Source organism: Ostrinia furnacalis, unplaced genomic scaffold, assembly GCF_004193835.3.
Source record: "Ostrinia furnacalis isolate ACB-3 unplaced genomic scaffold, ASM419383v2 OfSCF2838, whole genome shotgun sequence".
NCBI lineage: Eukaryota > Metazoa > Arthropoda > Insecta > Lepidoptera > Crambidae > Ostrinia > Ostrinia furnacalis.
The window spans coordinates 349926-373816 of NW_021133077.1; the positions used below are offsets into that span (position 1 = coordinate 349926).

Genomic DNA, 23891 nt, shown 5'->3' on the forward strand with positions numbered 1-23891 from the left:
CAGATCATTCTGTAGACTGTTCCTACTATTACATTATTTTAATGTGTTTCCAGAATTTTGTTAATTCTATCATTATGTAAAAGATCTTTTCTATGATTTACTTGACCTACATTACCTGGGGAAGTTTCAAATTGCAAAAATGTGCGTGAAAATAGCTATTGTACCTACTTTATCCAAAAATAGCGCCTCATACATTTCCTCATACGTATGTGACGTCATTTCCGAGATTGTATAATGTTGCCATTAACAAAATAGGGTATAAATAATTAACTTTATTTTTTTCATATAAATTGACTTCTTTTAGCATTATAAATTAACTTTATGATTGATTTTTAATGAATGATACGTTAAATTCAATTATCTAAATGTTATAGACGTTTAAAATACTTATTTTAACAAATATCTCTATGACCAACGACAAGAAATAAAAAGTATACCATTGTTGAACGCTCTTCATAAATGGTCGATTTTCCTGTTCGTTGTTCTCTGTTCGCAGATAGTGTGCTAATTTTAGTATAGACTGCGTCGTATTTTAATTCTTACTGTATAATATTATAAGTTATTCTTATTTTTTTCATAAGCATTTAAAGTTTATAGTTGTGTAAATTAGATATTGAAGTTAATATTACATAAAACGACTAGGGTGGTACTTTTGCGTTTAGACGGGGAGCCATCTTGCAATCTCTAATCAAAGGTCCTTGGCTCACAGTTTCGTCTAGTTGAAAGCCGATTTATTCCATCATAAAATAATCAAATGGCGTTAAAACGAATTAATAGGGTACGTATTAATATCTCGTTTGTTTATTTGAAAGGATTTCACGTATTGAAATGAGTGTGCTATAAAATATGCGTCAAGACTTCATAGTGAATGTTTCGTCATTGTGAATACCTATTATTGAATTTTCTTCTGGATATTTCCGTGTGCGTGATGGTTTTACTCCAAAGATTAGAAGAAATCGATCGAATAATACGAGCTAAAAGTTGAGAATAACGGTGCTTTACTGGATAATGTAGGTGACAATTTGTGCACACGGCGTACATAAAATGTCGGAATTATGTGCCAATTTTGAGGTTTTCTTGTATGGTGGGATGTCTGTGACGTGATGGTATCCTCGCTGGAAACTCGTGGTCGAATTTTGTGACAAACGCACGCATCATGTTCTTTGTTTTGAGACAGACGATGAACACCAGTTTATTTTCTAAGTGATGATGTGACATGACGAACTCTGTATTGTGTCGTATGAATACCTACAGATGGTTTGTTTTATTGTCTAGGAATTACAAGACCTCGGCAGAGACCCCCCAGCACAATGTTCTGCAGGCCCACACGGTGAAGATCGTAAGTACCTATTGATCTACCTACTACTTTTTTGTGACTCATTGTGTCGTATAATAATAATACTGAGAAACGACGTCGAATGGAAACATCATGGAAATTGTGCATATTACAGATGTAATCAGTCCAAAAGTAAGGGTATCAACAGTGTTGTTAACTGTATGAAACTAATGGATTTCAAATTTCTAGTTTGATTCATTGACTACACCCATTAGTACAACACGGTTCTTATTAGTTTAATAATTATATAAATTGTAACAACTTGATTAATCAAGTTATGCATTTAATTTCAGTAAATTAACAAGTTTTTAATTTGAATGCATTGTTTTGCTGCATGTTTCAAAGAAAATTCACCTTGTTTAGTATCTAATAGGACAATGACATGTTTGAGTCAATGACCCTGTAAAAGGTTCTAATGTGATCTTCTCCTTATTTTCAGTTTTCCACTGGCAAGCCACAATTATGGGTCCAGTAAGTGATTTTATTTATTTTCCACTTGCATTCCAGGTTTTACTTCTAAAAATAAGCAAACTTCACTGTCTTAGTCAGCTATACTCAATGTAAGGCATCACAAGCTTTTGTGAGTTGCTCACCAGCAGACAGTATGAAATGAGGATTAAAAAAACATTGATTTAAAGAGGTTACCACCCAAGGCATAAAATTTCAGGCTGCTGTAAAAATGTTTGAATATAACTGCACTAATTATGAAACAACATTTAGTATTTTACTAGGCTGTATTTCCTTAAGTATTGCTTTATGGAAATTAGTACTTGCCATGAAGATCAATGTAATTATCTGATTCCAATTATTGATTTTGTCCTTTTAAATTCAATTAACCGTAGAAACAATTCAAATTTGAAAATTTGAATTATTATTAACTTTGAAGTTCAGACACATGTATGTGGTGTCATTGCTCTCATTATTTTGGTTAGCAGCCAACATGATATACAGATAAACATTACAATATTTTCATGTCTGCTAATTTTGTTTGCTACTGATCTTATAAGCAGGTTACCATTTATATTTCCTACATAAACTGCTTTACCAAAAACATCAATCCAATAAGAAATAAAGTTCTAATTGTATTCTTATTTATGTAACATAACAATCAGTGCATCATAATGCATCAGTGTCGCTATTGTGTCCTACTTTGCATTGTTTTGTCAGTGATATGACCTAGTTTTTTTTCTAAAATCAGCAAGTTTGTTGCATACCGCTACAATCTATTACTTGTTGAGTGTAATTACCCTTATTATTCATATTGTTATAGGCTTTACTTTTTTATTGCAATAGGATGAAATAATATTTTAGTTTTTATCATTTGACCTGCTGGGAATAATGTGTAGATAAACTGATTGTTGATTGTCATGACATCAATACTTTACTCTTATCTGAGATAACATTGTAAATTTTTATTTACATATATGCACTACATTACTTCCTCCGTTATAATTTAGGTCTTCGAAATGCAAGTTTACATGTTGTGTTGTTTGTTATTCCAGGTTGACAGTCCCTATCAAGGAGGCGTATTCTTCCTCACCATACATTTTCCAACAGATTACCCGTTCAAACCACCAAAAGTTGCATTCACAACACGTATTTACCATCCCAACATAAACAGTAATGGTTCCATTTGCCTCGACATTCTGCGCTCACAGTGGTCTCCGGCACTCACCATATCCAAAGGTAATTATGTCTTATCAATCATGATTACTAATATTTTTAAATAAATATATTTGCCTATAATTGAATTCATACAAGTATAATTTTTTTATCAACTGTTTAACCTTTAACTATGGACGTCGGGTCTCAGAGGCCCACCCCCCTTTCCGATTTCTCGGTTTAAACACCTTCCCGCCACGTGCTGCTCTCGACCATCTCAGTAGCTTCAGTTTTAGCTGTGTTTGGACCGAGGAGGCATAAAATCGCGTCTTCCGGCACTTATTACGTGAGTAATAACCATCTAAAATTTTGTCCGGGCCTGGGAGACCCGATGACTATAATTTCCATAGGGTCATTCCATGACAAATGTTACCGAGGGTGAAAACCTAAATATGTTCTTTTCGCATTAAATTTGATGAATTTTAAAAGTAAACATTCCAAATTATAATGTGCAACAAAAAAAATCTGAAAGAAACAAGTAATTTTTAAGTTATTAGTCTTCAAAGTCTATACTAAAGTCAACTGTCTGAATGATCATTTTCTCTCTAATTATTGGTAATATGATTAAAAAAAAACTATCAATCTGTGAACCGTTTTGCCACTATATGATTTAAGGGCACTTATCATAGTATTGGTAGATAGCGTCATAATCCCAAAAAAAATTGATAATCATCAAGTTTTAAGTGTGTTTTCTTGTTACTTCGGCGATGTAACACCCGAAACAAAAAAACGGGTATTTGTTTCATTATTGTATCTTACACATGGATTAGGGTAATAATATTTGGTAAGAGTAAGGTCATGGTAGTGATCATTTCAAATACTAACTAATATCTGAGCATGATACTAATGTAGTATGTTTTTTTCTTGATTAAAAACTGTAACACCCGAAACGTTTCGGGTATTTACATTTTTATTTACATGTCGATAATGTTGTGTATTGCTTGGAAAAGTCAAAAAGTATTTACTGTGAGGGTCCTTCGACCTCCCACTAGCGCTGGCATCGGAAAAGGAGTCATATTTCTCCATTTTAAACTTTTTCGAAATTTCAACTTAACACTAAAATTAAGGTATTGTTAAAAAGTCTGGATGTTCGACATTTCCAATAAATATCGTAATTAGAAATTAAAGTAATGCTATTTCAAGCCAAAAACAATAGAAAAAGCTATATGCTGAGGAAAAATTAAACTTGAACTTTGTATATTATTTTAGAAAAGCTGCTTCGTAATTTCAAACCAGAATTCGCTCTATTTGAGTTTATTTGTTGTACTCCTTATTTTGTAATACCTAAAGACTAATAAAACACCGATTTTATCGATAAAACGCGTTGAATTTTCGTACTCGTAACACCCGAAACAGAACCATTGTAACACCCGAAACAAAGAAAAAATTTATAAAAAAATTGTAAAACGTTTTATGTAACAGTGATTGTTTGTTACGTGGTTTGTAAATTTCATACTTTAGAAGTCCTGTAAGTTTTAGGTATGATTCCTTAAGAAAATTCGCTAAATTTCGAGTAAATGCAGCAACAGTCAGAACATAGAGGCAAAATCTCGTAACGCCCGAAACGCACACTTTTCGACTCATATTTTCGTTATCCTACATTTTAAGCTGTACAAACTTTATTATTTAGATAAAACAACTAAAAACGGACAGATTAAAGCACTAACATTATTAAAATACTATTTCAAAATACATGAAATTGTTGAATATGTGTGTACGAATGTAACACCCGAAACGATGGAATGACCCCATACAAACATACTTGTATGGATGTGACTTGTCAACTATTTTTTTTTTATATTATATTTTTATAATATTAAGTAAATTGCTCTAGTTTAAGAATACTTAATGGCAGAAAGTATCTGAGTACATCAGCTATATTATTAGCCCAACTATCTAAAGAACATTTCAGGAGTAAGGTATTATGTAGACAATTCTTCTTTTGAGTTTAGTTGTCTTAGAATTCACCATTGCTGCAGATTCCGATTCTGAATGGTGTACATTTTGTCTATCAAAGCTCTCAAAGAAAGATAACACATGCCTGTAGAGATAATTTGTTTTTAGTGTTCTAGGCCACTGTGTATAATTTTAGTAACTTTAACCCTTGTCAAAATTTTTAATTCATATCCTTCAGAAATTTTGTTCATGTTTTTATGTTACATGGTTATTAATTAGCAAGGAAAAAAATATTACTTTAATTTATTAATAATCGACTGTAATCAAGGAGCCTATATGTGATGGCAAGTCAATTAACACTGAAAATTGTCTGAGTTTTTTAAATTTGCAAAAAAGTTTATTAAATGATGGTTAAAATTTGATTACATTTTCCACTAAATCCTTTATCAATAGTTATTAGATATATATCAACTCTTTAATAAATTCAAATTAATTCAGATATGAAAATAAGAAAAATTTTAGATAGGGGTCTGTGAGACCCGACGTCCATGGGAGTGTGATTATTTTTTCACGTCCATAGTTAAAGGTTAAATATAATTTCCTTTATTTACANACAAGTAACGATCAGATATAATTTTTACATCTCAAATTTTTTTTGCGTAGTTCAAAATAGGTTAAAATATCGATCGATTTCATTTATTTTATGTCTCAAAGAAAGAGGATCAATCATTAAAATAGATGACCATTTAGATTTTTTTATTTGCCGTTTTTGCTAATTTAAAAAGATCATTTAAATACATGCCATAAATTAATCTACCTCCATATAGACCACCCATGTGAATCTATTCATCATACTCAGCGTGCCACTACTACTTAATTAAGTGTGGCCTAATGTGGCCCTTTGACATTTCGGACGACATTACGTGCTAATGCCGTAACGTGCTCTTGAAGATGACATACTGATGACCATTTAATTTTATTACTCCAGTAACTATTTTTACATTTATTTGAGATAATGACAATGTAGAGTTTATAATGGTAGGTTTATCACAGATATAGGTATGACTGCAGTTAGGTTCTTTTCTTTTCCATTACAAAATTCGATGGAAGTTTGTGAGCGCATTTGTTTTGAGACGGTACCTTAGCGATTTTTGTACCTAGTTGACTTTGAAATATGTAGAGACGCAATAAAATGGCATTTAACATTTAATTCTATTGACATTAAATGTATTATCAAATACTAATGGATTATCCGGTAGTTTTACATATTTATGCATGATCTAATTGCAGTTGTAAACGACCTCATTTATTACCCTTTCCGTATAACCAAGTTTCTGAGCAAATTCTTAAGCAGAATTATAAATTCAGAGAGTATCGCGATTGCAGAGAAACTAACCGTTCCATACTCAACGTGGCCACATACCGCGAAGATTATCTATCGCAAGCGCAATACTTACATAATGACAGCCTCCCTAGACAAGTGGGAAATCGTGACAGTTGTAATTTCGAAAAGCCTTCGCTCCAGCGTTTTTTGTATGGAATTAGTATAGTAACAGTTACTTCGCTCCGAGAAGGGCTTCGTTTTTCGGAGCGATCAGTGTAATATCATATCACTGTAATAGGTGCTACTTACACCCATATTCACAAACGATGCTTGCTTAAGAGAAGCAGCAAATCGAACGCACAGCGCTAAATAGAGCTCTATGATTGGTTCACGTGTCACCCTGTGCGTCCACGCGCACTTTGAGCCCCCATAGTTATGTTTGTGAATACGGGCGATAGGATGTTTACTTATAATGTTTATTATGTATAGGTTTTGTAAACATGCGAGTTCCAGCGCGCGTTGAAGTCTTTCTGTGACGTAACAAAGCTCACGCGGGAAAAGTCGCGGGCAGTTTCTATGCGCAAGCGCAATACCGTTTTCATTACCTTATTTTCATTGAAACTTAAACCTTATTACGACGGCATAAACCATCTATACTGTAGACATGTGACTGTACTTACAGAATGACACCAGAATGCGTAGTAGACCCCCGAGGTGTATATCGCGAGAAGCGACAGCGCGATCCCGAAGAGATCGTACATTAGGAACGTATTGTAATCGTTCTCGGAACGACACGAAAACGTGTGGTAGAGAGCCGATAGAGCCATGCAGATCTGAAACAACAAAATGTATTTATTATACATCCACTAATATTATAACCAGTGGACATCATTTGGCTGAAACCATCTGCCCATTCCAAGCCATCATTCTAGGAGGCAATGGACGACTTGTGGCTGAGTTAAATGTTAGACATGCGAAGAGAACTCACTTATCTTTCTATACCTTTTCACGCCTAAACTTCTGAACCATCTTGGATCTTGGAGAAGGAGTTGAGCTACTAGGTAGGTACCGTACCTAGTAACCTACAGTTTCGTGTGTCGTACCTTAGGTAAACTAAAACATGAAATGAAGATAAAAGTTTTTATAGGAATTTAATCTCACGTTAGCCATAAAACTCATTATTTACCAAGCTTTAGGTAAAGATTTTTGATCTTTCTATGACAGACCAAAATTCAGGCGATCCCGCTGGTAAAAGGTAGTATGCAAAGATATTGTCTTTTCGCATAAACAGTGCTCAAAACAACTTTCATTTCTTTCTTTGGTCAGCCGCACTAACTTTAAAAAATCATCCTGTAGAATAGAAACATTAGAAACCTATGAATTTTTTATAACCTTAGAATTTTATGAATTTTTTATAATTTAACCATGCTGAATATTACATACTAAAGTAGTATTTTAAAATGAATTTCATCTAGCATAAATCAAAGTCTAAAATTGTGTGTAAAATGTTCTTAGAAATTATATTATGTCTCGTACGTTGAATGAAGTTCAATAGCAGTGAAAGCAAGGACTTGACATTTCTAACAACGAAAGCGAATGTTAAGCTTAGCACTGGCAACTTATTATGCAGGTGTATTTTTTTTATCCACAACGAGGAAGCCGCCTATATCTCACCTGCCGGGCTAGGATGCGCGCCGTGATAAAATCATATCGATGATTTTAGACGACAAGTATGGGCTTATCACATAAAATCGATAAAAAATTGCGTAATAAACGCTTATTGCGACGCGCATCGATGCTATTTTGCAACTAAAAATCTAAAATGTAAAGTCAGATGTGTTGTCGACTTCACGTTAGCTACCGAAACTTTGGTAGACCTAACTGTAGAACAACTATTAAAAGAAAAGTTTTTGTACTTTACAAATAACAACTTTCTATCTTTGTTCTACACTGCGCCATCCAGTTCCAAACTAAGCAAAGTTAAAAATAACTTCACTGTGTCCATTCTTAATATAATATCCCAATAGGCTAGTTTCCGCGCGACGTCACAAAGTGCGGCACTTTTATGCACTCATTGACGTCACGGGCAGAGGCCCGTGAACCGTTATGAACTTTGGCGCGCTTTATCTCTTTAAATTTTCATTAGTTTTAAAAAGTGAAAAAAACGTGTAGAATATTTTTTGATAAGTTAACTGACTAATTAAAACTCTTGCTTTTTGACCCAGGAAACATCCCTATTACATTATTGTTGTAATCATTAGTAGGTCAAGCGCATTATTACGCATCTAGGAATTTATTTCATACCTTCTTCAAACAAATTAAGTAATCCGGTTACGAAAATGACATAACATGCAAACAGAGTGGAAGTCAAGGACGCAAGTTGTAAATACAAACCTTAAAGACGATCTTAATAGTAAAGGTTTAAGACTAAAACTCTGTCAAAGTTAAAGTTAAGTTCTAGAACCAGTTTCAGTGTTCTACAGCTAACTGCTTACCTAGAGATAATAAATAATAATTATAATTAATCCATGCTGCTTAGTAAAACAAGCATCTCTCGTATTCTTGTTAGAATACTTTAAGTCAACAAAAATACAAAAAAGTAAAGAACTTTCAGATAGGATAGAGACAAAATAATTCTACAGCACTTCTAAAATGATGTGCATCATTTATGTTACATTGTATAGAGCTAGAAGTGCAAGCAGATTATAACTATGGCACAATTACTGTAGGTTAAAGGGCATGTAGGTACCTGTATATTTGCTATACTTAGATATATGCAAAATGGCACATTTCTAGGTGGCAACAATCAGCATCGATGGTCATTAAAATTGTTTTAAATTATACTTTCACTGAGGAAAGCAGGTCGGTCATCCGAGCGCAGACTTTCGAAGTGTGGACCAATGGTGGTCCCGCTCATTTCATAACAGACACGTCACTTTGTTGCGCTACAGTGACGGCTAAATATGGTATATGGCTATAGAATCCGTCTTCTAACACTGTTAGAATTTGTGATAAGTTTGAGGCAAAATAAATAGCACCTATGTATGGTTTATCTCGCGCGATTCTCTTGTGAACTATGAAGCTTGTCCTGGAATAAAGATTATGTGGTGTAGAAACCTATTGTTCTTAGCCCTTATGTAAAATGAATTGTATTTTTAGGCAATAAACTGAGACTAAGCATTTAGAGTGGTCCATATTTAACTCCAGCTGGGCTAAGGATGTGAGCCATGATAAAATCTTATACGCGTAGACGATGTTAAACAACCTACCTAACTATGTATTGGCAATTTATAGTGCAAAATCGATAAAATGCCTCGACAACATTCTAGGCCTACACAAGATCGTAAAATCCTAGAAAGTAAAACCTAAGGGCCTTATTAATAAAAGTTACACCCTTGTTGAACTCTGGCTTAAATTGTCATTTAGTATAGAAATGCCATTTTAATCCAAGGTTGATCCTACATAGGTGTAACTTTTTATTAATAAGGGGGTTATTGTATGGAAGTAGGAGGTACATATTTCTATTTTCAAAGCATACCATACTAGAATATCAGAAAGTCTTCTTACCAGAAAACAAGAAAAGAGTATCCCAGCTACAATCTTGTCTGTGACCGTGGCGTGGATGTTGATGATGACGAGATCGTTGATGGTGAGGAACAGCAGCAAGAAGAAGCCGAATATGTGCGTCCATATGTTCATCGTCTCGTTGGTCCACCAGAATATGCTGCAAGAAATGTATTAATTAGTACCTAAGTCATGAGGCAATGCTGGCACTCACAAAATTGAGTACGCCCGTATTCACAAAAATCACAAACATTAAAGCCTAGCTCAGGCTAAAACAGACTACCTATGAACTAATGTAAAATTTTGTATAATAATTAAGTTCTCATAACGCTTTTATGATCTTATCTTCTCTTATTTAATGAATAAACTATTTATTTATTACTTTGAGGTCTCACTGTGCGCGTGGACGCACATGGTGACACACGAACCAAACACATAGCTCTATTCAACGCTGTGCGTTCGATTTGCTACTTCACTTAAGCAAGCATCGTTTGTGAATACGGGCGAGTGTTTTTGCTATGCCTTTGTGGTTATTGGTTTACAACGGTTTCTGTGACTGTTGTTAGTTTAGGCTTTTTGGGCATTTTCTTTTTAACTACCTACTAACTTCTCATTCTATATTGTAATCTTCTCCAAAAATGTAGAGCATCATAAAATAATAAGAATGGGAGTCCTCCCACATTCATTTCAATCATTCATTATGTCCATTATGCATGTATTTTCTTAGAATATAGAACCACTCCACTTGTAAGAAAGAAAGTACACAATGGTTAATGTGTACGTTGGGTTTATACTTGTACTAATCACAAAACAAAAGGACATCTAATAAAATCATTAATCATTTCATGCGTAGAGGTGCATTGCTGAACATAATGCTGTGTTATTGATCTTCAGCGAAACTGTTACGACTGCAAGCAAGCTGCAGCTGCATTGGACGTAAGTAGGTATAAATTTGTTCTAGTATTCGTATTTTTATACAACCCGTAAAGGAAAACCACTACGCAAACACAGGGTGTTCTCATTCCAATGATGTTGTCATTTCCTTACATAAAGGCACCAAGAACTTTAATTACTTATCATGTTCTAGAAAGTGAGATATTAGGAAATCTGTATACGCACACTAATTCACGCGTGTGTTACACACAACGCCAATGTGTAAGTATCGGTGTTACACGGTGATATACTGTAACATAATTATTCCGTTACACTCCAAATACGCCATTTCAGTATGCTCGAAGGTACTAATGAAGTTCACTATAAGTATCATAGAGGTTTCGCGATCGTTTTTTTCCACTAGAATTGAATTTATAGCGTTACGATCGAGAACCATCTATCTTTACCAAAGTGCATTTGACGATAGAGACACATCAAGGATAGATAGATCTACGATCCAATTACTAGATGCAGCAATACCTAGTCAACGTCTTGCTCAAGCAAATATCGTTCGCATGAGCTTAGAAAAGAACTTAGTATAATTAAGGCCCAGAGTTGACCGAGGATAGAGCGAGAAGATCAGGCATTCTACGCGCGTAATGGGGAGCCTAAATTCAGAGCACTTAAGCCCGTTTTCACTATCAATCCCTAATTTTTATGTGACCCCCATGAAAACAAAAGTCCTGTTATCACCATAGGGGTCACTTAAAAATTAGGGATTGATGCCATTGATGGTGAAAACGGGCAAAATAATACATTAGTAATCTAGAACTAAGATGAGGATGTGGAAATTACGACCAAAAAAGGGGCGCCGAAATAAACCGGCTTCTAGGTATCTTGAACGAGAAAACTGTAGCTGTTTTTAAGCAGGTATAGTCTGGTCTGTGAGCACGTAGAATTTTGTCCAATGCGCGACTGTGCGACGGGCGCCCGCAGTGAGTGTGCGAGCACGACAGCAATATAATTACGCGCGAGCGATAAGGATGGGTAGCTTGGGGTCATTGGACAAAATTCTACGTGCTCACAGACCGGGCTTTAGCTGTTTATTCTGTACAATATTAATGTACCTACATCATGTATAAATCTATGAATCAGTAGATTCAGGATAATCTGCTCTACCTATTCAATCAAATGCTTGAATCTATTTAGAAATTTCAAATTCAACTGCTATTACTAATTACCTTACAATGGTAACAATAGACTTGAAAGCTTGCTAAATACCTATGTAAACAAAAACGGCATAATCGCAGGCCAATTAGAATATTACGTGCGTAATATGTACGTAATCACATAGCTTGGTAAATAATATTATTAATAACAGTAATTTGTGACTTAGCCAAGGCTCTAACAATAGAGTTGGAAGTCTTTACATAATTACAGCTATTTATGTAACAACATTATTTTAAAAAAAACTTATATTTGTGACATCATTCATTGTAAATGCAAGTAAGGCTGTACTAAAGTAATTGTCAGAATAACATCAACCTGTATGCATAATAAAATTGTAAATGCACAGAAAAACTTTAACATTTCTATTTTGTTTGACAATTGCAATTCTTCATTTGTTTTGCTTAATCACTAAAATCATTAAAGAAAGCTTCACCAACTCTAAAAATGTTTTTTTGTTGGTTTAATAATTCAATAAGAATAATACTCTACATTGTGGAATTTTGTAATGCCTCCTGGAGGGAAAGTACTCTTAATATTATAGATAGAAAATTTTACTCAAGAAAACATTCCTTTATTTTTGAAAAGAAATAGAACTGCATTCAAAGATTTCACTCTGTATATTTAACACAGGCTATCAACCCTTGAACCCGTAATAATATTTTAGCAAGTTTTGTTGCATCAGCTCTATACATTACAATTATTTCCACCAATCATTCCACCACAACTCCTGGAATGCCAAGATCTACAGCTTGAAATCCAGAAAGACATCAAAATAGTGAACTTACCTTTCCCAGCATAGTTTTGTAGGTAACAATTTTCTATATCCATCCCGGATGAAGGGATTGTGTTGCAGGTAATACGGAGCTTGCTCGTACTTGAGAAGCTGTCTATAGTTGAGGTACTCCAGGTCCTCTTTTGTCAAGTTATTGTTGTCTTCCAGTTTTTTACCCCGTCGGAGGAGTGTGCTGCCTGCACAAAACTGTTCTGGACTGCATTCATCTTCTACCTGTGGGAAAAATAGTTTGGTTTAGCATTTATTTGTTGTTTGTTTCAAAAGAACATAAAATATTTGGGTAATTGATACATTATTAATTATACAGGTCCATAAAAGATTACTTTATTTTACTTGACTAAAATATGCTTTTTTTTACTGTTTAGCATGGTTTTCTATTATGGTTTAAGAAGAAAGAAAGTAAAAAGTTAATGAATGTAAGTTATCAAGTTAAATAAAACACAAAAAAGACAGAACTTTTTTTTCTACAAATCTCATTATTTTATGGTTCTACCAGCTCTTCAAAACATTATTTTAGCAAATGCTAAAGCTTAATATACCTACACATTTAATTTTGTACAGTAATTTAAATAAAATCTTTTAGGCAATGACAAGGTCTCTTCTGACTGCAATCACCTGGCAGTTATGGAAAAACCCATCTTCATAAAAAGATGGGCTAGGCCCCATATTACCTACTCAATATTTATAAGATTTAAAGCTGAGGAGTGATAGTGAACAACCAGAACAACAATCTCTTCTTACAGCTGACCTACATCATGTACCATGTAGGCTACATGGAATTAGTGTCATACTGGTAAAATACTGCAACATAATGTATTTCTTTATGCAGTACACTAGGTAACTTATAACAAAGGATAATTACTTACTTTTTCTATAGGCATAAACTGTACAGTCTCCGCTTGGCATTCACTAACTTTTTTGGTCATAGTTAGACTCATTTTAAAATTTTTGGAACTATTAATTCTGTTTTAACCACAATTAATTTAAACTTTAATACATCTTTTCGTTATATTACAGCTTCTCATCAGAGCATTTCACATTATTTTATAAATTAAAGTTAATAATAACAATTGAAAATCACAGCACCATTTACTTTTCGAATATTCGACACCCACAAAAACCACCACTGACGTAGTACCTCATTGACAGAAAAAGCAAAACTGTTTTTTTTTTTCAACAAAACAAAACGTCAACGTCATTAATGAATGTCATGTTTTTTTTTAATGCAAGTTTACGGCTTCGGATTTCATGCATACAGCCAAATTTTTTTTTTGTAAAATAAATGAAAATATATGACTGCATGCATGAAATAATGTTAAATGATATTGAATTAGGTAGATTTCCTTAGGCCTTAGTTTATTTCAGTTATGATGTAGCGCTTTGAATTTTCATTAAAGCTTATCATACTTAGTTGAAATAACTAAAATCAAGGTGAAGAAAGAGAACACTTCTAATCTGGGCCCCGATTACGCTAAAAATTATCATCTTCAACGTGCCCGGACGTCAGCTATTTTGACAAATCCGTATCGCAGAATCGAAGAAATCTAAGAAGCACGTCTGAGCCCCGATTACGGTAACTTTTATAACGTCTACAATCCAGACGCGTTTCTGATTCTGCGATACGATTGGTCAAAACAACTGACGTACGCTGTTGAACGACCAATCGTATCGCAGAATCGAGAAGCGTGTCTGGATTGTTGACGTTAAAAATTACCGTAATCGGGGCTCTGTATTGGAGACGTTAAAAATTAGCGTAATCGGGGCACTGATAGCCAATGTTATACTGATGGCAATAGTTACCCAGATTGACCGTAATAGTTGGATATACAAATTTTACAAAATGAAACACAACAGCTGAAAAATCACTCTTAACTTTCCCGCCAGGAAGTTATGCGACGGAACCAAAACCAAACCAACGACAACAATTAGTTTCCTAATAGTGTAGAGTGTCGTGTCTTGGAATTAAACATTTTTTTAAATACTTTAATTAATTTTTTGTAAGCTAATTTTCCTACTAATATTGACAATGCGAAAGTTTGGTGGATGTCTGGATGTTTGTTACTCTTTCACGCAAAAACTACAGAACAGATTTTGATGAAACTTTACAGTATTATTGTTTATAACCCAGAACAGAATAACATATAGGCATAGTAGAGGAATTAGTCGTTAATTCCTCTATGCATATAGGCTATAATTTATGACAAACTAAATTTCACGCGGGTGAAGCCGCGGGCAAAAACTAGTACTTACGTACTTCTCTTCTTAGATAATGTTTTTTTAGCAATAAATAGGCTTTAGGATTTAGGCTAGGTACGTAGAGATGGGTTTCNTATTTACAGTGTTGCTCTCAATCTGCTCACTGCTATGCGATCCAAACCCAGATGACCCATTGGTGCCAGAAATCGCTAGGATCTACAAAACGGACAGAGAAAAGTACAATGAACTAGCCCGCGAGTGGACAAGGAAGTATGCCATGTGATGAGTCAATGGTGGACAGCAACATACACATCGCCACAGCCCGGGCTCTAACCCCTCCCCGTTCCTGCTCCCTGTTTTTTGAATTCCCCCCATGACCCAAATTTACCGATAATTGTATAAATATTCAATGTCACCTTAGAATCAATCTAACTTCAAGTCATTTCCTATAATTTTAAACTGGAATTATTGCATCTAAGTAAACACGGTACACATGTGCAAATATAGTTTCTGTTTTATCTAATAAGAACATTTTCTATAAGAGCAAAATTACTTTCTGTTAACATTGATGTGTCAGTAGATGTCATACAACTCATTTAGTTGAGGGTTAGTTAAATTTACATTTGAATTTATGTATTTCCTAAAGAATTTGTACTTTAACTAGATCTAAATTGCATTGTGAAACTGTACAATAGCCATATGTTTAGGAAATGGAGCGTTCCTTGCTTACCACTTGTCCGGTCACTTAGGAATTTTGTCGATGAAATGTAAGTAAAGCTCATAAGTGTTAAGAACATTTTGGGTAATGTAAGTAAGTGGTATTACAAAATGAGCTCGTTGACGGGAGTCGAGTGAGTGTTAATTTTTTTTACTAGAAAAACAACTTTTTTAAGTTAGTTAATGTAGCGTGCTACTAAGCAGACTGACATTAATTGATACGGTCAGTTTTCTTTCATCCACAATATTTTATAATGATGGAAAACGCTCCAATAGTTACAACATTCAGTATAAATTACAGTGTATCTCATAAGATGATAAGTTACGATTAATCTAGATTTTTTTCAATATGGCGATCTTTATATTATAATTTTATCTAATATATATTGTGGTTGTAAGGATATCTGCGTTGTGATTTTCACGAACGTCCTGTCCTGCTAGCCACCCTGTCCTCGCGTGTACGGAGAAGCTTGTCACTTGGTAACTCTGGGAGATATTTCAAATTTAAAGCTTATTCAAATTGTAATCAATCAACAACTTGTATTTTAGCTTCACTAAATTGTAAGAAACAATAAATTATTGTGTATGTAAATAACAAACCGAGCTTTATTTAGGCGACTTCCTGGGATTGTAGGCTGCCGCTCGTGCTGCGGTGAAAGTAGGCGCCGCCGACGCAACGCCTCTTCTGCCAAACTTTAGCTATTGTTTTATGGAGATATTTCCGTACTTTACGCATTCGTCTACACCGCTCACGACAGTTCACCAAGTAGGCTATATCTGAATTGTAAAGAAGCAGTTATGTCGATAGCTGATAATTATTCGTGTTTTTAGGTGTCTTGCATTTTGTTTGTATCTGTAAGCAAACTATCATTCCACAAGATTAATTCGAGATGCGCTATCTATTGATTTAGATATTTTTCTCTGTTTTTCTGAGCTGTAATGAGGCCGTCACATAGCTAATGACCTATTAGATATGTTTTGAATCGACATTTATGTAATACGTGATAAATAATAAAACAATTTTTAAATTAGCCACTAGCTTTTCTTGTTTAGAAATATGTGAAATGGAAATGCCATTTGTAGTGAACCCATCATAACTTTCACTGATATTTTTTTTCACACTCGTTTACTAAGTGCTGTTGTACCTACTTAGATTACTTGACTCACGTGAACTCCGACTTTTAGATATAAAAAATTCAGTTATCTTTACATACCTAATTGCATTACAGTATGGAGTGCTGTCGGATGTTTTATAGTGATTCGTGATATAATTCATGTTTCTTACATGCTCTCTTTATTACGTCATATCATAAGATAAAAACAAATCTTCAATTTCGCTAAGGTGACTTGTAATAAAAATGTTGAGTGGGCTTAATGAAATAAATTCAGCCCTCAAAAACCGAAAATAGAAAGTCAAGGTTAGCGCGGGGACAGCTGGCTATAATAAATCGCTCTTTTTACCGACTGTAATCTACTNAACTGGCATCGGTTCTGCTTCGATACACACTGATGGACAGACGTACTTATTGTTGCCCGCGGCACTAAAATATTCAGTGCAATCGACATAGTAGAGGCCGGCGTTATAAATGTATGAACTTCTCTGCTCCAGCTGAAATTAGGTTTGTAGTTTTCATCAAGGTTCGCAACTGAAAAGTTTCAGTAGTTGCGTCAACCGGACTAACAACCGAACTACTGCTAATACAGGGACGTAAGACATGCTACTGAAAGGGTAAGTACCAACATGCCTATTTGTCATTTACTTTATTATTGAAACTGAAAATCAACCCTTAATAAATTTATGCATTTTCATTCTTATTCGGATTAGTGACTATGCGTCGCTGCCATCTACATATTAGTGGTTTTCTAGATTTTAAACAGTCTAGTTAGAACTTGTTCGCAGGGTAGGATTAAGTAGGTATTTTGTACTAGTTTGAGTTACTTAGAATATTATTGTAATAGTGTGCATTAATTTTCTGGTAATTAAAGGTAAGTGTGTTCGTAGGGAGGTAAATAAATACTGTATTCATTTAGCGTAAGTAGATTCCCTTTTATCAATAGAACGAGCACCACTGAGGCAGAACATTATTGATTTTTATCGCGTCGTCGAATTAATTAAGGTACACACTAGCGCCATCTAGATCTGTATGTCGAGTTCCCAATATATTTTAGCCCATTTGAGGGGCGTTGTTAGAGTAGGCGCACAGCGCACACCGTTGATTTTTAGTTGGCCGATAGTTTAGCCCGATTTTAAATTGTATGAAGAATCGGCCAAATCGATTCGGCGTAGTGTGCGCACTCCCATACATGCCCATACTGATCAACTGCCCGACTAAACTATCGGGACGAAAAATCAACAGTGTGCGCCTACTCTTAATGGAGCAATATCTCTCTAACCGGGCATCGAACCCAGAACTGTCCTATTGGCGATTTGCTGCGTCACGCTTTTTTGGCACTATTTGAGCTTTCGAGTGCTGGACTCGTGTCTCATTAACTTCATTCATCATTTTCTCAATTTGGCACTGATCCAGACCACACAGCGAGTACTACAAATCACCAAGAGACATATTTTGAACGATTAAAATTCTAATTATACGAATCGTTCCAAACAACTTATACGAACGCCTAAAGAAAATATGCATTTTGTTTGCATACACGTCATACGTATGCTAATTTAGAATTAATAGTTAAAATTCTATTGCTTTCAAAATAAGTCTCATAGGTCAAGTCGTTTTTTTGTTACCTACATAAATAAAAATATACAAATAATTTTCTCTTTGTAATTGAAACTTACAGAGGTACATAATTTACAAAGGCACGTTACAAAGCTAATAAATTACATCTATTTTATAGTTCAGTCGTTTCCATGTTTTTAGCGTTCTTCATTTGTTCTAGTTGCTGGTAAAAGTCGTATTTGGCTTGGTTAGTCTGCGGTTCAGTTTGGTTGGAGTCTATGGAGGGAAAGGCTCCGGTTGTGATGAAGTATGGTTTCTCGTTGGACAGGTCTTGATCGACGGCGTTTTCGTCAAGCGAGTCTCTTTCCGAGTGGCTGAGCTGGTCGTCGGATTTGTACCAGTCGTTTTCGTACGCGTGGAGCCAGATAGGGTTGGAGCCTTTGGTGCTATGTTTATTCGTGTTTGGCACTCGTCCGCCAGAGCTGCGTATGGTCATGTCGGATTCTCCAGCGGTGGGGGTAGCTGCGAAAAAGAATTATTATTATAAGTAAAAACGATTACCGATTAATCATATTGGTATTTTATGTAGTTGTAGGGAAANTAGTATATAGGGAAAATTTAGCAATGAAAATGTAGATATGGTTAGATGTTCTGTAGTCTGTAATTAGAACTCGGTGCGATCACGAATAGAATGATGAATGGTTTTAGGATTTGCATTGACTTTGTAAAATTAATTAGGTAATTAAAAGTATTGAGGGCATTTTTTATGATGACCATTCATTATCGTGACCTTTACGCTGATGGAAATACGAAATACATAATGGAGTAGTGAATTCCGATTGGAACCTTGCTAAGAATAGATATCCAACTTGGATTGGAAGTTTTAGGGCCTCTGATAACTTATGCGGGTTCGTTCGTTTCTGTCGAATGACGTCCACTGCTGGACAAAGGCCTCCCCCAAGGATTTCCACTAAGACTGGTCCTGTGCCGCCCGCATCCAGGCACCCTCTGCGACCGTCACCAGATCGTCCGTCCACCTAGTGGGAAGCCGGCACACTACGTCTTCCGGCTCGTGGTCGCCACTCGAGAACTTTTCTGCCCCAGCGGCCATCAGCTCTGCGAGCTACGTGCCCCGCCCACTGTCACTTGATTTTAGTGATTCTGTGGGCTATGTCAGTCACTTTAGTTCTACTGCGGATCTCCTCATTTCTGATCATGCGGGTACAGCATTCCGATATCCATCCTAAAACGCCTTTAGGGTGGATAATCGGAATAAGTTATAGTAGGCGGTGGCGGTGGCGGCCTTGAGGTGGCGCGCTGGGAGAGACACGTCAGCAGCGCCAGTAATGACACAGCCTGTCCAGTGTTGTGACCTCTAATGAGGTCAGTGGTTAGTATCACAGAATAATAATAAGTACTACCAGGCCTGTTCATCTCCGCGAGTTTACATCGAAAACAAAACACGTACGATGGCCCACCTACAGGATACTATTCGACAAGGCCTCACATACGAGCGAACATTGACTCACGCACGCGTATTCTTGTGTATGATGGAAGAAAATAAAGAAAATGGTGTACTAAATACTGTGCAGTATTTAACTGCCTAAATAATAATAAAAACACAGAATGTACCTACTTTTTTAAGCTGCCTCAAGACACTGAGAGGTAAATAAGTAGTTAATATTATTCATGATAATTCATGCTAAATCATGTATTTCCTCCGCCATTTTCCGCAGTTTGGCACCTCACGTCACATCATTTTACCGAAGTCAGCCCTATAGCTTCAAGCTTTAACAGGTTTTCTTCGCGAAGGTATTTAAAAAAAATTATGCTTAATGTCGTCAACAATATGGTGTAATTTAGCTTGTCTCAAGAGTCGAGCACCGTTTTGTTGACATACGTCAGTGATCGGTACTGCGCCGATGCCATAAGGCTGGCTAACTTCGGTAAAATAATGTGTTACGTGAAGTGCCAAACTGCGGAATATGGCGGAGGCAATACATGACTAAGCATGCAATATATTTTGTGTTTCTATTATTATTCAGGCAGTTAAAATACTGCACAGTATTTTACACCACCGTTTTTTTTCTTTTTTCTATCATACATAGTTTATTGTCTTTACAATGCAAATGGGTGAAGAATACACGTGCGTGCGTCAATGCTCGCTCGTGATTGTCCTGTCAGCGATTAGATATCTCAGGAAGTGTAGTCGCGCGTGTTTTGTTTTCGATGCAAACTCGCGGAGATGAACAGGCCTGTTAGTACTCACAGTAGGCGGTGGCGGTGGCGGCTTTGAGCCGGCGCGCTGAGAGAGACACGTGAGCAGCGCCAGGAGCAGCAGTACAGCCAGCAGCAGCGTGCTCCACACCAGCCAGAACACCGCCTGGTTGGCCGCCTGGTCAGTGTTTATAGAGGCCAGTGGTGACTCACAGAAGGCGGTGGCGGTAGCGGTAGCGGCCTAAAGTCGGCGCGGTGCGAGAGACACGTCAGCAGCGCCTGTAATGACACAGCCTATCCTGTGTTTAGAAGTCAGTGGTTAGTGACTCACAGTAGGCGGTGGCGGTGGCGGCCTTAAGCCGGCGCGCGTAGGCAGCCCGCTGGGAGAGGCACGTGAGCAGCGCCAGGAGCAGCAGTACAGCCAGCAGCAGCGTGCTCCACACCAGCCAGAACTGGTTGGCCGTCTGTCTAGTGTTTATTAGGGAGATGCCGCACCGCAAACATTTTGCCGCATCACTGTACACATGGTGGCATGCGGCGCCGCAACGGCACCGTCTCACTCAATCGAAGTGTGGAGTGCCTGCGGTGCGGCGCCGGAACGCACCGTGTGGCTTTCCCCTAAGAGGTCAGTGGTGACTCACTGTAGGCGGTGGCGGTAGCGGCCTAAAGTCGGCGTGCTGGGAGAGGCACATCAGCAGCGCCAGTAATGACACAGCCTGTCCAGTATTTATTGAGGCCAGTGGTGACTCACAGTAGGCGGTGGCGGTGGCGGTGGCGGTAGCGGCCTAAAGTCGGCGCGCTGGGAGAAGCACGTCAGCAGCGCCAGAAATGATGCAGCCTGTCCAGTATTTATAAAGGCCAGTGGTGACTCACAGTAGGCGGTGGCGGTGGAGGCTTTGAGCCTGGTTAGTGACTTACAGTAGGCGGTGGCGGTAGCGGCCTAAAGTCGGCGCGCTGGGAGAAAACTGAAAATGGCTCTAGATTTGTAATTTTGATAAAGACAAGTTAGATTTCAAATAAAAACAAAAGATTTCGAAGTAAAATAAGCATTTTAGTTAAAATTAAAATTGTCTCTACCTGTAGCGGATAATAATGTTGTGGCAGGCCTTTGTTCAAACGATCATAGCAAATGTTGTGATAGGTATAGAGACATGCGATTTTTGGTTTTACAAAGATAATACGATAGAGAATAATACAAAGTAATAAAAACCACCTGTTATAGGGGCATTTTTTGGAGAAATTTATCAAATAACCAAAATAATACGAATTTTTAAGCAGATTTTTTTCAAAAAGTATCATTTTTTATTATTTGTTGGCATTTTCTGGGTATTTTATGTATTTTTTCAGTATCGCCTGTTACTTAGCATTATTACTGTTTTTATTTTATCAGGATATACCGCTTAGTTTAAAAGTTATTAAGTTTTCTTTACAATAAGTAATTGGAAGAAAAAAAAATCCATAATTTTTTTTTAAAAAATCTCAAAAAAAATTTGACCTCTTTTTTGTCGATAAAAATAGGTCTAGTTTCATCTATTTTCATATGTACACTTTAACGTGACTCACACTGTATAAAATAACCATTTATTTATTACTAAATTAACCGCCAAAAAAGAACCAAAATATTTTACTGTACTTACTTTTGCAACTGTTCTTAAAACGATAATTTTTAATTTATCCTTTTTTTCAACAGTGCACACCGAACAACAGTGTAGAGCCCCGCAACCCAGAGGAAGAGAAACTACTGAAATAGTAGAAAACATAAAAGTTGGCAACATTAATTTACCATTATGACAAAGTAGCATAGGTTTGCGCAGCATGAACACAAAAAAAAACAACTTATCATACTTAAAATCCAGTGTTGATTATAACAATACTCTACTATAAAATATCCAGAATGCAATACGGTCTTCCAAATAAAAGGAAAAATACAAATTATGGTCACACTGTCTTCTTAAAAGGGAAGTGAGCCAACTGTTTCAATATACGCAATTATTAAACGCATGTTATTTTATACTAGTTACTTAAGAATAGTATTTTAATAGTTTTATAGTATTTAATAAAGCATTTGTTGCTATTTTTAACAATTAGGTGTAACGTAGAGGTTTTACGCATTAGTACTTATTTCGTTTTGAATGTGGCAACATTGTTTTTCGCGCCAAAGTGTGACGTTTGGATAGTGGTGGGCAATTGTGAATTGAGAACTTAATTGAATTAATTAATCGATTATTTGCTATCTTTAAACTCTTTTGATGCTTTCTATTGTAATAATAATAATATTTAAAATAAAACGTCACTATTATTGTTTATTATCTAAACCTTATAATTTTAATCGATTATTTTTAATAACACAATCTAATTGTTTTACTACGTTTATAATCGTCCACTACTATTTATAACCGATTTAAAATTAATTTAAAGTAGTATGAAATTTTTTTAAAAACTTATCTTGACATCAAGATATTGCCCTATATTTGAAAATTTGGATGAAATGTAGATTTTACCATTTTGTACTTATTTATTTAGTTTTTCAATTAATTGAAAATTCACTACTTACATGCCTATTTTATTTTGTAAAAAATAAGTCAACTTTACACTAATTTGTATCCGTGCTATTTTGATTTCCTATTTTTATTTTTTAATTTGAATTTGTAATCGAATAATAAAATCAAAAGTTTTCAATAAGTTTTGTTATTTTACTTTTCTATTCAGTTAAATTAACTGTCTTCTTTAATATTATTTCGCAGACGAATATGCACAAATTTAATCGATTTCAATATTGATAACATGTGTACATCCATCACTAGTTCATATTTTTTTTTAACATTTTGTTTGGCGGCTCTGCCAACCGTGCATTATGTTAATTGCTTGTTTCGTAGTCACTTATACAAAGCCTAAAAATATCCTACGCATTTCTATTACTATAGTTAACTGCCAATAGAAATAAGATAATGAAAGATGATCCTATACTTAATCCTATATCACTATTAAAAATCACATGTGCCTTAAAATCATAGGTAGGTGCTATAAAATATTCGTATTTAAGAGTATTTTACAAAACTGGTTCTTTTCCTAAAACATTGTAAAATTAGGCCAAAAATTGGCAAACATCACAAACTATGTAGAATTACGTAAATATAAATAATAATTATGAATAATATTTTTGTATAGTTGATACGCAAATCGTAATTTTTGAATGAATTTATATTATTAACGTGTTTTCAGTTTTTCAGTCTGTAGACGTTAGGCTGGAGAAAGTATGTCTAATTGTTGCAAAGTATAAAGTTTGTTTACATGAATAAAGTAACTAATTTAGCTTTGATTAAGCTGTTTTATTTGTTTAGAGTAAAAGTTACGTTATCAAAACGCCCCATTTCCGTGCCATGATTATTACCTAAATTTAAAAAATAAGTT

At 35.5% G+C, this 23891-nt stretch overlaps 2 protein-coding genes across 2 annotated transcripts in view; one reads left to right on the forward strand and one right to left on the reverse strand.

Annotated features, from left to right (window-relative positions):
• Positions 1–468: 468 nt before the first annotated feature.
• On the forward strand, positions 469–16186 carry eff (ubiquitin-conjugating enzyme E2 eff). Its single transcript, XM_028309881.1, has 5 exons — positions 469–778; positions 1276–1339; positions 1776–1807; positions 2839–3022; positions 15018–16186. The coding sequence occupies exons 1-5, from the start codon at positions 755–757 to the stop codon at positions 15155–15157; spliced, it is 444 nt and encodes a 147-aa protein (XP_028165682.1). The 5' UTR covers positions 469–754; the 3' UTR covers positions 15158–16186.
• A 2168-nt stretch (positions 16187–18354) lies between these two features.
• Positions 18355–23891, reverse strand: part of LOC114356615 (cadherin-23) — a 70262-nt gene continuing 64725 nt past the window's right edge. Inside the window, exon 33 of the mRNA XM_028309870.1 lies at positions 18355–18785. Coding sequence (XP_028165671.1) covers positions 18436–18785 — 350 coding nt within the window. The 3' untranslated portion in view covers positions 18355–18435. The remainder of the gene's footprint in view (positions 18786–23891) is intronic.

What these genes read in the sequence shown, in the direction of transcription:
- eff (XM_028309881.1), top strand. Translation starts at nt 755, where the DNA reads ATGGCGTTAAAACGAATTAATAGG. An exon ending in CGTTAAAACGAATTAATAGG is followed by an intron (nt 779 to 1,275) that starts GTACGTATTAAT and finishes TTTATTGTCTAG; the next exon opens with GAATTACAAGACCTCGGCAG. An exon ending in AAGCCACAATTATGGGTCCA is followed by an intron (nt 1,808 to 2,838) that starts GTAAGTGATTTT and finishes TTGTTATTCCAG; the next exon opens with GTTGACAGTCCCTATCAAGG.